The 14,242-nt window shown below is 39.3% G+C and overlaps 1 protein-coding gene across 8 annotated transcripts in view; it reads right to left on the bottom strand.

Moving 5' to 3' along the window:
- The window catches only part of TRIP12 (thyroid hormone receptor interactor 12), a 78,930-nt gene that overhangs the window by 49,777 nt on the left and 14,911 nt on the right, over positions 1–14,242 (bottom strand). For all 8 annotated transcript variants that reach the window (XM_063338193.1, XM_063338198.1, XM_063338199.1 and 5 more), the window contains exon 2: positions 3,412–3,558. In XM_063338193.1, the coding sequence (XP_063194263.1) occupies positions 3,412–3,509 (98 nt within the window). In that variant the 5' untranslated portion in view covers positions 3,510–3,558. The remainder of the gene's footprint in view (positions 1–3,411; positions 3,559–14,242) is intronic.

The raw sequence follows: 14,242 nt of genomic DNA, 5'->3' as shown, positions 1-14,242 counted from the left end.
AAACTGATAAAGTTTTAACAGAAGACCTTTAAGCTGCAAAAGAGTTGAAGACTATAGGAAGACATGCATTAGTATTTCAGCTTGGAAGTGATATAATTTTCCAGCCTCTGTCCTTCTTAACATCTTCCTCAACTGAAGTATACAGTAGTGTTCACTCCAGTCAGAGCACAAGAGACAGAGTTAAGGCTATGACAAAGGCATTTGGCTATACTACCAATGGCTATACAACCACTCGCTTACATTAGATTAGTAATTTCAGACTTCGATGTGAAGTCTACAAATGACAAACTGCACAAACTCTCCGAGTTTTTGTCACTTAATTTGTGTTTTGAAAATGCATGCACCTCAGCCACAAAAAAGCTGTTGCATTTCCAGCATTTAGAGAGCTATTTATACAAAGCAGAAGTGTCATCAAGTACACAAGTTCAGACAGTATCGAAACTTGTCCTTGCTCGAAGAGTTATGATTACATATCTATGACCAAAGTAAAGTAACCTCCTCCAACACTTCAGAAGGTGTGGCCCTTACGTTTGCTTATAAACTTTGGGGCTAATTTTAGGCATGAAGCAACAACCCCCTACAAACCTACATTACTGTTTAATTCCCTCTACAATACTAGCGATTTTTGGTTGGGGTTGTATATTGGGTTTGTTTTGTGTTTTTTTTTTTTTTTAAAAAAAAAACCACGTTAACCTAATGAAGTGGTTGCATAAAATCTCATACTATCTGTACAACTACCTCAACAAGTAGTGCAGATGAACAGAAGAAAATTTGTAAAGATACTCGCCACTGAGGACGAACACCCAGGCATTTCAATGATTCCTACTTCATAGCAGACCAAATTATAACCATGAGTGACCAGGATGCATGAACTGCTCTCCTAGAGCACAACTTCCAGTTTAGTTTCATCCAAAAAGATTCCAATTCAAGTGCTCCAAGACCATTCCATGATGTTACCCAAAGCACAGCAGGTGAGGCTGACAGATTTGCTTCAAAAGAACATTCCCAAGTAAAATACTAACATAGATGCATCCTAAGTTCACAGTTATTTGCACAATATGAGCATATTATTGAAACTGGTCTTTCCACAGGTTTTTCATTCTATTTAATGATTTTACAACTGAAATTGAAGAGTTTCACTTTACAGATGAAAAATGAGATAGAGACTGGAAATAAGTTAACGTCTCAAGCGGCCCAAGAAAACTAAAGTAAGAAAAGGGGGCTGGGGGGGAGTGTTGTTTACTTTTTTTTTTTTTTTAAATATAGCAGCCAAAGCAGTATGTATCACCAGAGTATAGAAAGGCATAAGGAAGAAGGTAGATGAAGCTGTGAACTCTAGACCCTCCTATGTACTGCTCAGCAGCAAAACTAAAACATACTATCCTGCTGCATCCTAGATGCATGGAAGTATGAGTCCTGAGGTTTGTGTCTAAGACAGGCAACCAGAGAAAGAGTGGCCGTTATCTGAGAGCCTGCCTATTTCCATTTCATCTACAAGCTTTTCAAAAACATGATAGATCTGTCTTACATTGTTCCTCGTACAATAGCCATTTCTGCCCAGCAGCTTACTAAAAAGGAGATACAGAAGACAGTAAGAGAAACTGAATTAATTAATTATAAAGTTTATATTAACCAGCATCTTTTTCACATGCTTTGCCAGACAAAAATGCTTTTTCAGAGATGGAAAGGCAGGGGAGGTCCTGTTCTAAAGAGTCTGCATTTTCAAAGAATATGCAAGGCTTCCATTCTCTTTACTTAAGCAAAGAGCTTTGCTTCCAATAAAGGTCTAACATAGTTCAGGACTGCATACACTCTTGCTCATGGAAGTCTGACTGACACAGATTTGGTGAGGGTGGAGAGGCCCAGTCATTTAAGACAAGTGGCATCTTGGATCATTGTGTAACAGATCACAACGTACCAAAACACCAGATAAGTAGCTTTCTTACAAGAAAATAGTGCTACCCCTGAAATTCTTCAAGTTGTCTGGCTCACTGCAGAGCTCCCTGACATTTTGCAATAAAATCTGAATAAACAGTAGATATCCGAAGAAGAATCCCCCACCACATGCCCAAATAACTCGCCTCTAGTTCTTTATTCTAGGAAAGGGGTTATTCATCCCACATTAAGTTTAGTGTAAAAGGAAAGAGCTGGTAGGGCAATATCTAACTTAAACATTCAGATGTAGAGATAACACAGAATAGAATGAAAGCTTTATCATGCTTCATTTAAAGAAGGAGTATTGTCCAAAAACAATTCTAGCTTGCAAAATAGTCAGCTACATAAGGCAGCAGCTTCCCCCTCCTTATACTACAGAAGTCCAGGACAGAAGCCTCATGTTTATCATCTGCTTTTCCATTTGTACAGTAGAGACTAGTTTAGAAAAAATGAAGCTGCATTTTGCAGATTGAATTATTCCCACCAAGGTCCCTTAGAAGAACATCTAGCCTCCTTCATCCTTTCAGTAGTATGAAGTCTAACTGAGAACAAGGTCACTATTAAAAAATACACCTCATCATTATATGTTATAGCCTGATTCCTTCATAGTAAAAACCCTTTTACTTTGTGCCACTGATCTGCAATATTTTAATACTCTTATACCAAAAAAGCCCAAGCCCAAGTTACATATATTCTAACAACTGTACCAGTAACACCTCTGAGGAAGTAGAGTACAGACAGATGCTGCCCACCATGATACTATAACCTTCCTTCATCAGGCTAATATTTTAACAAAATTACAGGAAGACCTATCCATACAGGCTTCACCCACTCAGATGAAAACTCTTAATTCCTTGAAGGACATGGCCCTAATTATACAGTCAGCATCGACAGAAAAGTTTCAAGGATAATCTTTGTTCTGCATTGTAGAGGCAACCACTTACAGAACAAATACAACCTGGTACACTTGCTCACTAGTACAAGTATATTAAAGGATAGCAAATCTTTTGTTCTTGAATTATCCAGAAGCTGTACATGATTAACATGCAGTGCAAGGGAACAGAAAGGTGTCAGTAATTCAGTCTTCTCCAACAGGGACACGGATTCTCCCAGATTTCACACACCAGAGTCTCCCTGTCCACCTATCTGTCCATCATGTTCCCCCACCACCACTGTTTTTGTTATCAGGGAAAGAACAGGGCTTAGGAATTTGTTACTACCTCTGATTTTTGGAATATAGCACATTTTCACTTTTTCCCCATAGATCTTCAGCTAGAATAGCAGTAGCACATGGCATGATTGTGAGCTATCCATGTTTTCATCCCATGCAATAACAGTATAGATAGCATTTCAGGGGCAAAAAGATTTTACACAGGTTTCACTGCTGGATTGGAAGGTGAAAAGCTACATTCTCCAATTAAATCACATCAATTTTGCTCTTATACATTAAAACACACCCATAGAAAACAGTCGTACCTTCCTCCTACTGCGTCGTCTTGTGGCTGGGCCCCAGCAGTGTTCCTCTGTGAACGTCGCAGTGACCCCCCTGGATTGTTATTAGGCCGGTTGGACATTGGCACCTCTCTCCTGAAGGGACATACCCTTTCTAGACACTATCATTCACTGCAAGACAAGAGAGATATAGTCATAAGACACATGGCACAAAGACTCACAGCTATCAAGAGGCAGAAGTAAAATGCTATTGTTTGAGCAAAAACTTAAGACAAAAACCTTTAAACAATTTTTAGTTAAAAGGTACACGGACCAAGATTCTTCTCAAGAGCATTTAGACCCCTAATACAGAACAACCAGTTTTCAGTTTACATAGCATATAGATGACCTCTTAGACTAGATGACCTTTAAGGGTCCCTTCCAATCTAAACTGTTCTATGATGACACACTTCTTTTCTGGCAAGCTTCTGTGATTATTTTAAAGAGACAAGACAAGCGCAATTTAGGAGAACCTGTATTTGTCAACATGAAGGAAAAGCACACTAACTAGTAAAACTCAATGCTTGACAGAGAGCAATAGTATTTAAGTATTTTAACTGTCACTGTGGGAGATAACACCGCCAGTTTCAGGAATAAGCAGCAGTATCCACAAGATTACAGATTAACTTAACTACTGTGCTTTTAAAACAGCTTCTTTCTCCAGTCAGATTTATGCAACTTCCAGTTGCACAAAGAAAGATATAGTAATTCAGGAAAAGAGATCTAGCTATATAAGCAAGAAGTTCTTGCTCCTGAGAGCTTAACTGGTGGGAAAAGGTGTTTGAGACAGAAGAGTTAATGAGCGTACACGATTATTTTAAAAAAAATAATCAATACAATGGCTTTGTATTAATACTTTTGGAATTGCTTTGTGACTGCTAGAGGTCTACAGGTACTACTTTGGTAGTTATTTGTGGAAGACTAACATAACACGCAGCTGCAGTCCTCAGAAACAGAGGTATTTCAAGATCAAGCCTCACTTAGCTCCTCAAAGAGAGGTAACTTTCGTATTCTGTACTAAATTGGTATTTCTAAACAGAGAGCATAGCAACAGGACCACAACCAGCAAATCCAGTTTTACCATTTCTAATTGTGTGGAATCTGGTTAAAAAAAAAAAAAAACGCATTTGCAGGTGAAAAAAGCCACAAGAAGGAAAATAGCCAAAGTTTAAGAACACAATGGTGTATATGCTGATTCAGCATCTACTATATCTATAGTACAGTAAGCAAGATGTCTGCCAGGAAAGAGTTCAAAACATTTCAGCTGCAGATAACTAAGGCTCAGTTCAAATTCAAATTCCTGCAATAAAATAACTCTCAAAACCTGGCATTGTCAGTAAAGGCAGACAACACTCGACTGTAATTGTCTATTCCTCTGAAAGAAGCTATAGAAGTGAACAAAAGTGAGTAGAAAAAAAAAATCCTAAATTATTCCATTTTACTGTAGGCCATAAGAAACCAGGCACATATATTGTTATTATGCAAACCATTACCTCGCATGCCTAGTAAAATGGCAAAAGGAACATGTTTACAATCAAGACACCTGCACAGCACAAGAAATTAGCGATCAGGATTCTGCTAGCTCAAATTCAGTCTTATTACACTGTAATGACACAGCCTAGTACCTAGAACTCCCAGTTAGCATGCCAGAAATATTTTAAATAAGCTCTAGCAATCAAGTAAGAACACAAGTTAAGCAAAAGAATTGCTTCCCATCCTAATCCCCACATCGCAGGAGTCAAAAGCATCTTCTTCACGTTCCACTAACAGGTCAAACACAGCAGCAAGAGCAGAAAGTACAATCAATTAGCAAATCATTATCTTTATCTTGTTTTTTTACTTATGTTTAGAAACTTGAAAGAATATAGGTGGACCACAAAATACAGTTGTTCAATAAATCCTGTAGCTAGAAGCCTTGATGAATGGGAAGTTGAGAAAGCTGTAAAACCTACTCCTCAGAAGCTGAGCTTCCCCTCTTCATGATTATTCCTCTTATCCTGACTCCTTAGTCATAGCAAATACTCCCACCAACAGAAAGGTTTAGAGTAATACATGGCACCTTCAGCCTACAACTTCTTATACTTCGGAGCACAAAAAGACTTACAATGGAACAGAAAAAGCCTACTATAGCTGGTAATTATGCCAGCTTGCTGGTGCAGCCAGATTAGTCAAATTGAGGAAGTTGCACCCTCTGAGTGGTAACATTCTCTGCAGAGGCAAGACAAGGATCCCAGCATTAACCAGGCTGAAAGCTGGCCAAGGTTCCAGCAGTACCAAGGGGTCTAGCTGAAGTCCATCACAGGCACTGTCAAATGCTGTTGTGCATTCGCTCTATTTCTTCGTTTTCAAACACCAAATGAAAAAAAAACTAAAATCACTTCATAAATATCAGCAAGGAGGCACCTTTTGTGTCTTTTCTGAAAGAAGCGAGTAGTGTCCCCTCCTGTACAAAGGTCAACCAAGGTTGAAATTGGGTACTAATATCAAACTATCAGTCATACTATGAAATGGTTGCCATAGATCTATTGTATCACCTTGTACTGACTATAAGAACACCATGCATTCCAGCGGGTTTCATTCTGCAAGGAGCAGTGCTCACTCCAGAGCTCTGCTAGGTCAGCCACATGCTTTCCCACCCAGGGCCAGTGCATGGGCTCCTCCACAAGAGTTAGCTGAAGAAAACATCACACAGGCAATCCTGGTGCTGTCTAGGAAAACCGGTTTAATGTTGATCTGTCTGGGTAAGCCCGCCACTTTAAGTAGTCTGTGCTTAAAAGTTATGCAGCATAGTGTGTTGTCATACACATGATATTTTCAGCTGTGTAGAAGAATGAAGTGGCAGCTGTTTTATCCTGTAAGGCATCTGTCAAGTCAAGATGATGTCCAGAGTTACCTTCTATATTGAAGCCTCTCAACTTAACTGCATTTCTTATCATGCAGCATGTTACCATATGACTCCCAGTTTGCCTTTAAATATAATGCTGCTTCATGATTCAGCTACAACCTTTAACATCAAAGCATTAACTTAAGTCTCACTACAAGCATCTGAAGCCACACAATACCATGTGCCCAGTTAGTCCAAGCAGGGAAAAGATCTTCAGTGAGTCACAACTGTCTTCCACATGCCAGAACAAGAAAGAGCTCTGAGGTTCCTAAAACTGAACTGTTCTCATTCAGACAACCAACACCATCCATCTGTAAGCCTTGCTCCCAGCACTTGGCTTACTCTTCCTCTTCTTTAGATACTTAAATTCAAAGGAGATTCGTAATCCAGTAGATCAGCTGAATGCGCTGGTCCAGTCCTGTCACATTTTAAGACAATTTCCTCAACTACATTGAGCATTCTCCCCACACCCACAATAAGAAAAAGCTACAACTGTCTATCAGACCTCCGTGCTTCAGTTGACAGGCTGTGATTTGACAATTTTAAGTTCAAGTCGTCTTCTAGCATAAAGTTTTCTGTAAATAAGCCATTTTAGCTAACATTTCACAACATATTCCTAACTGTAATGATGCCAAATCGATGGCCTGTAGATGCTCTCCTCATAAGCAGACTCCTTAAATTGAGGATGAATACTAGAAAAGGAGCATTTCAAATAAACGCACAACATATCTTCTGAAGACATCTAACAGCACTGGCATCTAATTGTTATTGTATCACACAGTATTACTGAGTTTTAGTAAACACCATTTGATTAACATTAAGTCTTTTTTGTTAACATACAGGAAAGCAACTAGAATTAATTTCTGTAGCCCTAACATACCTATTACAAACATTATAGCTAATGCACAGGCAACGTATTACTTGGAGAGGTTCCACAGGAACATGAGATATAAAACCCACCTGTCAGCTTGCAGTGAAGCCTTTACCTTTCTTACCCATGAAAAGCCAACAGGCAGTGACTAACACTTTTCCATATCTTTGAAGCAAACAGAGGAAACTGACAACTACAGAACAAGCCTGTATCAGCTTTTACTGAACACCAAAAAGCACTCCCTGAAGGATTAATGTAGGCTACAGAGAGGAAAAGGGAATGAATGAACAGAAGCACTCCATCTGGCCCTAGGGCCACTAATAGCATAACAAAGCAAATTGGTAACAACGGCTGTAAAAATGGAACTGAACACTTTCACAAGAAAAGGCCTTCCTTAATCTACTTGGATGAACTCTAAAACTTCTTTGGTTTTGTTTGGGGGGGTGGGGTGGTTTGGTTTCGGGATGGGTTTAAGTTTTTTTGCAAGTCGTGCCAGTACAAGAATTTTTCAGGCTCTTGCACTCCAATTTCCTGAATATTTAAAGATATGCCTAGCACCTCTGCCTGTAATACTCCATCAGAATGCCTGTTACCTGCTTGGATTTAAGTACAGTACACTGGTCAGCATACTTTCTATTTTGTACCTTGGCCAAAAAAAGTGCCTTACTTAGTGCTGCTGCAGCAAACCAGCTTCTCAAAATTGCAAAGACTTACTGCCCTGAAGACAGTATTAGGCAAAAGAGGGGGAAGAAGGAAAAGACAGGAGGATGTTTATATGCCTTGTAAGTTCAGAACATTTTCTTCCAGTGAGTTGCACATCTTGCCAGCAAGAACCCAGAGTTCGGCATACTTATCAGAAAACATTAAGTCTAAGACTTCAGATTTGTATTCCTTCACTTCAGTGTGGATAACATTAATTTACTTGATCGGCTGTATCTGTGACAAATCTAGTCAGTTAAGGTAGAAGCAACATTCTAAATATACAAGCATACAACACATTTAAGAGTTGAGACATTAATTGCAACTAAACTCAAGAACTTACTGCACATGGTTCCGTAACCACTGAATTGGTTTGGACCTACATTACTTCATTTTAAACTGATCTCATAGCTGCACCTCATTTTTGCTCACTGCTTACAAGGTTCTCCTCCTTCACCTGCAAACATACACACCTATTTTCTTGCCTTGCAAGCAAGCACTTGCAAGCACTCATTCAATTACTTCTACTACTTCACCAGCTGACTCAGAAATTCATTAAAATGACTTTTTAGTCCAGTTAGTTGCTTTAAACTGAGTCTTGTGCAGCTGATTTTGACACAATACTCTTCCTTACTATACTCTCCAAATTCAATAGTTATTCACTCTGCCCAGTTCTTTTCCACTGCAGTCCTCACCTCCAAACATAAATTTCATGTGAAAGCTCCATGCAGGCAGAAGCCTATATTTTCAGTTGTCTGTAGAAATATTTCATGGAATAGTTTAGGGAGTGGGTACAACATACTGAAAGTGTCCTAGAAAAGCCTTCTGTGACATCTCCCAAATTCTCATCATCCCTTCCTTCTTCCTGACAGCACATTTCTACACACAAACAAGGGAAAAGAAACTGTCCCATCAGCTGCAAGGTGCTGTAAGGTACAGCAAGGTGGATGGATGTTGGCTGTGTTCATGCAAGTCCTGGGTTATTCAGCTGCATGAAAGCTTAGAGCCTTAAAGAATGACAAGCTTTTCTTCTTCCAACATAGGAAGAGCAAGTTACCACTTATTTTCTTATCTGCTTCCATTTCTACCTTCTCCCCACTGATAGCCATAAGCTGCCTACATGATTTAAAGATACTAGAGTACACTAAGGCCTACCCGCAGCATTGCATCTAATGATGTAAAATTCACATGGTGACTTTTATCAGATTAACTTATTTTGATACAGCATGGTATTCTTCTTAGATTCATTTACAATGGAGGAGTTCTTTTTAATTCAGCTACTCTGTAATCATTAGAGTAGAAGCATTTCTTAACCGTTTCAAAAATAGCCCATACATTAAAGAGGTGTGGATACTACAGAAAACTTCTCAAATATTAGTAGACCATAAACACAGTCAAGCTATGGACTCCACAGAAAAAAAGAAAAAAGAAAAATATCAGTAAAGGAACAGGAGTTACCCCCTGTTCCACTGACTTTACAACAGCCAGCCATTAGAAGACTATCACAGCTTTCCGGCCTTCCTATATTAGGAAGAAATCAGCTTTCCCTTACACAATCTTTCAAGAGCTTAGAACTCGCCTAGCCTTCTAGCTGAGGCAGTGGCAATGCAGAAGGCTACCTTCACAGAATCAGCAGAACAAGTGGGTAGGAACTTGAAAGGATGTAACCACCAGGGTAAGATTCTCTAAACTGCATCTATGCATGTATGTTTATAATGACGTATAGACAAGGATTGGGAAGAGAAAGACTTGGCATGGAAGAGGAAGGGAGGAGAGTTAAAAATGTCTCCATTTGTGATGCCATGGTTCAGAATTAGGGGAAGCTATACTCTTAGTCAGCAGTTAGAATATTCATTGCCTGAAACTGAAGATTCACCATTTCCCACAGGAAATAAGAACACTGAAAACACCTCTGACAAGATGCACACCACTGTTCACTAGTGGAATGCCCAGGTTCTTAAGGCTGTGTGCTCCAACATACACGCCATGACCCCAAGCCAGCAAAGCTGCACCTTTACCTACTGACTTCTGCTTGGTGAAAGAACTGGAAGAAATCTGTGCAAAAGATACCATAGCTTGCAAACATGTAGTCTGGGGAAGTCAGAGGTCAAGTATTGTTTAAGACAAAGTCTAAATACATGCTATCACATGCTCCAGTGCTGATAAGAACAGTTTTGTGATGGTGGGAAGACTGTGAGTTGCAGAAGCTGAACAGCCTCTCCTGCTTAAAGCAGGCCAGTTGAATTTGAAGTCCGAGACTGCAGAGACCTTTTGCTGGGTCTGGTATGGAAAAGCAAACTGAAGATGTCTTCAGTGACCTGAAAGAAGCTTAAAACCTTGTTCTGTAAAGGCTACTGAGATCTGGCACCCATCAATGCTTCAGAGAAAAAACAGTCCATTGGGCTGTACACCACAGCCAGAACTTTAGTGAGTCTTTTTGGGCTGTGGAAAGTCAAACTGAAATATCAAACAGGGCACTACTCAGAACAATAAAGAAGCACAGATATCACTGGCAGATGGCTTCGTAGAGCACCTGCAGAAGTTAAGCAGCAGAACACGTTCACCTGGACAGCTTAAGGGAACAAAAAAAATGCTGCTTATGTTCTACTCTGCTTATGTTCTACTCCATATATGGTTGTACATGATACAGAGGTGAGCTCAGGTCTGTTTGTATAGCTAGTGTCCCCAGCTCATGGAACACAGGAATCCATAGCTTCATTTCATTACTGAAGAAAGAATCACCGTTTTAGTGCACCGAGAAGCGAAACCAGCACTAAAGCTTAACTAAGTTCTTGCAAGCTGGTTAAGGGGGCTAGCTAGCATTAAGATCATAAAACCCTTCATCTCCTATACTCCTTTCCTCTGGAAGAGCAGAAGCTGCAGTCTGAGGAAAAGTAGTAAAGGAGCCACAAGGAACAAATATCATGCTGTTTGTAGACATCACTCTTCAATTCCGCCACCTCACTGCTTTGTTTCTCTTATGTTCATCAAGGACAGAAGTATTACGAGTTCTTTGGACTGCATTTTCGTTCACAAAAGTACACAAGTGTCATTCAGATCTTAGCTCTTCATCCAAAAGAGAAGAAGAACAGAAAGTATTTCATTTTATTCTCTTGCTTCTCTATAATTTAGCATTCTGTGTCTTTGGAAGTTAGAAGTGTTGTAAACAGCAACTACTCCTCTCATTTTTGAGAGCATCAGCAATGGAGTTTATTATAAAAAACAATCTCTTAGAACATTTACAAGGGTAGATCACACCTTAATTCAAAGAATCTGCCCTTGTTAAAAAAAAAATAGTCAAAGAATTAAGTAGTTGTTCTCCAAATAAACTAAGTTTGTGACCTTTCTATGTCATCATTTGTAACACATCCAAACTAGTCCAATATAAGTTTTCCAACAGTGTATGGTTTGACTTGAATCCATTAATGAAGGAAGGGAACGCTCTCAGTGGCAACATGCCAGGACTCAACACTTCAAGAAAATATTTTCATGTTTACAACACCTGTAGTTTCTTGGTCTTCAGTACTCTGTTTTGTTTTGGTTTTCTAACCAGCTAAACATTAAGTTCTGTTGCATAATTCAGTCAATTCCATAGCAGTTAAATTTTTTCTGCTCACAAATAAAGATTATCATAAGATAGCATAAGAACCCAGAAACTTGTGAATCAATCTATATTCAGTAAAAGACTAGTCTGATCTGGATAGCTGCAAGTCAGTCAGCGACAGCTCAGCTTCAGAAGTCATCCAGAGATAGTTAAGCCATTTCAGTAACGTGAAAGATTTGTTACACCACATGGAGAACGCGTACATAAAAACATAGCAAACATTAGCTGCAGAATACTGTACACCAGCTTGTCTCTTTTTTGACAGATCTTTTTCATTTTTAGCACAGCAATGGGAAAGAGAACGGAAAAGCGAGGAACAGGTATGTTCAAGGTTTATTCTTGTGTATATTTGCATCAAAGCAAAATTTCTCTGCCAAATCAGATCCTAAAGCAAGAGCCTGACTTCACATCTACAGGAACCTTAAACTTACTGTTATTGACAAGCTGCTAGACAGAAGTTTACACTATCAGACTCTCACTAAGCAATTCTGCTACCTGGTGCTAATACAAGTGCAGTTCAAACTTGTTAGCAACAACAGAAATAATACTTATTTTCCTTTTTTAAATTAAACAAAAGCAAACTGATACATCCAAGGGAGAACACCACATTTTCCAGAAGCCAAATTCTGACCAAAACTCTGCTATTTGTACCCAGAGTGAATTTTCCTTTGTTTCTAGCACACTCCCAACAGAAAAAAACATCACAAGCAATAGAGGTAAAGTCTCATTTGTCCTTTATTTTCAGCTTCTCTAGAAACTCTTGTTTAGTAGGAGCCAGAATTCACTATCTGTGTGGTGGCTTAAGCTTTCGCTAACATTATAAAAAAACATGCTGCCTGGCAAGCTTGAGGGAGAACATTCTCTTCAGAAGAGGGGAATGAATTTGAATGAGGAGCTTTTACCTTCTGTGAGACAACACGAACAAAAGCACAGAATCCCTCATGAAGTACAGACCAGTGACACTGCCAGAAATTAAGACATGTTGGCAGAGAAGGTGGTCAAGTTAAGACCACATAAACAGGTGCAGCAAAGTTGGGGCAGGGGGCATTTGTTAGCAGTGACGAAAAAAGGTAGTTGAGAAATTAGTGCAAATTTCAATTTAGAAGCTTGATTTCAGTATTGTCATGCAAGTGAAACAAGAAGTATTCAATATCATCACCTACTCCAAGTCTGCCCTGCCCTATACTTAATGCCCAGCTGCCTTTGAGCTGCATAGCTCTATTTACTTCAACATTATGAGTCTGAATGCAGAACCTACTGCTTCAACAGCCTCTTCCCTATTCTAACCCCACAGACCAGATGGCGTCTCATTTGCACTTTGCCATTCACCTGCATCTGGCACACACAGCCCTTAAATAAAATCAAGTGCAATAGTACTTCAAGACAAATACTGATATGGTACATACCCATGTCATACCTGCAGAGCCTGTTAGACAATACATGCCCCAAGTTGCAGCACAGCAGGTTGCCTGAGCCCTGCCAAGCTCCTAATGAACTTCTGCCAAGCTGTCTTGAATTACAGAGATACCTAGTGAGCTCAGTGGCTAGCAAAACATGGTTTGACCACCCAAAGTCTAAATTAACATACGATGCTCTCTGCAATCTTCTAGGCAACTCAAGGGGCAGGTGGAAGCAAAAAAGAACTTAACTTTAATTAGCCACTAGAATGAAGAAGTGCAGAGACTAGATCTTACAGAATTTCCAGCTGGAAGAAGAAACACAGAAAACAGTTGACATGTACAAGCAGATTAGACAAGTGCCACAGATAAACCCAAGATTACAGGTCTAGGGGCATTATGTAGATCTACCTTGAAAACAAGGTAGAGAGGGAGGAGACTGGGTCTTCATTTTGATAATATTCAGCTGCAGCTTGAGACAGGTTTACATACAGAAATGCCAAAAGTTGAGAAGCCTGTTCACTCATACTAGAATGTCTTAAAGAGAAACACTTTAAAGCTAAAATAAATTTAAAAATAATCTATGCTCCCAGGGGAAGGGAGGAGGGGAGTATTCACCTGCTATCTACTTAACTGGAATGCTTCTTAAGTTTTTCCATCTTCAAAATACCATTTAGAAAAGTTTTGGACAAATCAGGAAGATCTCAGGAATTTTCCTTTTGTTTTTCTAATCACTGATATTTATCACTGACTCAAGCTAACGCCTATTGAGGCTTCCTTTCCTAGACTGTCTCAAGCAGGTTATGCTATCCTCCTGAACAAAGGCTCCTACCCAAATGCTACACAAAAAAGGTCATAGGCCTAATGCATAGCAAGATTCCTACACCACATGATACAATCTGGGAAATGTCTTAATTGTAGTTGTTGAGGAAGAAATCCAATTAAAACAGGTTAAGTTTCCGGCTTCCTCAGCACTGGATCTGCATATGGATCTTCAGCTATCACAAGGATACTGCAACAACAAACACAAGGATTAAAACACATTTAAGGTTCCTAAACTGGGTAGTGCTCAAACCAATGGCATCTTGGAATTACATTCCACAGATACATCTTTGTGACCAAAAAAAAACAATTTATACATTGACATTATACCTTGCAGTGATGTAATTAAGAGCAAGCTCCAATACACATACCAAATTACTGACATAGGCACAATTAAATGCATTTACCTTGTGTGAAATCATGAACCAAACTACCTATTAAATATCTGCATAGAGAAACAGAAGAGAAGTTCTGCGCAAAGCTGAACAAAAGGAAGTCACACCCAAAGAAACACCTGCTAAACACTAAGGATTAAGCTG

Source organism: Chroicocephalus ridibundus, chromosome 6 (genome assembly GCF_963924245.1).
Source record: "Chroicocephalus ridibundus chromosome 6, bChrRid1.1, whole genome shotgun sequence".
NCBI classification, from domain to species: domain Eukaryota; kingdom Metazoa; phylum Chordata; class Aves; order Charadriiformes; family Laridae; genus Chroicocephalus; species Chroicocephalus ridibundus.
The sequence above is the reverse complement of the archived record's forward strand: the minus strand, read 5'-3'. Positions and strand labels throughout refer to the sequence as shown.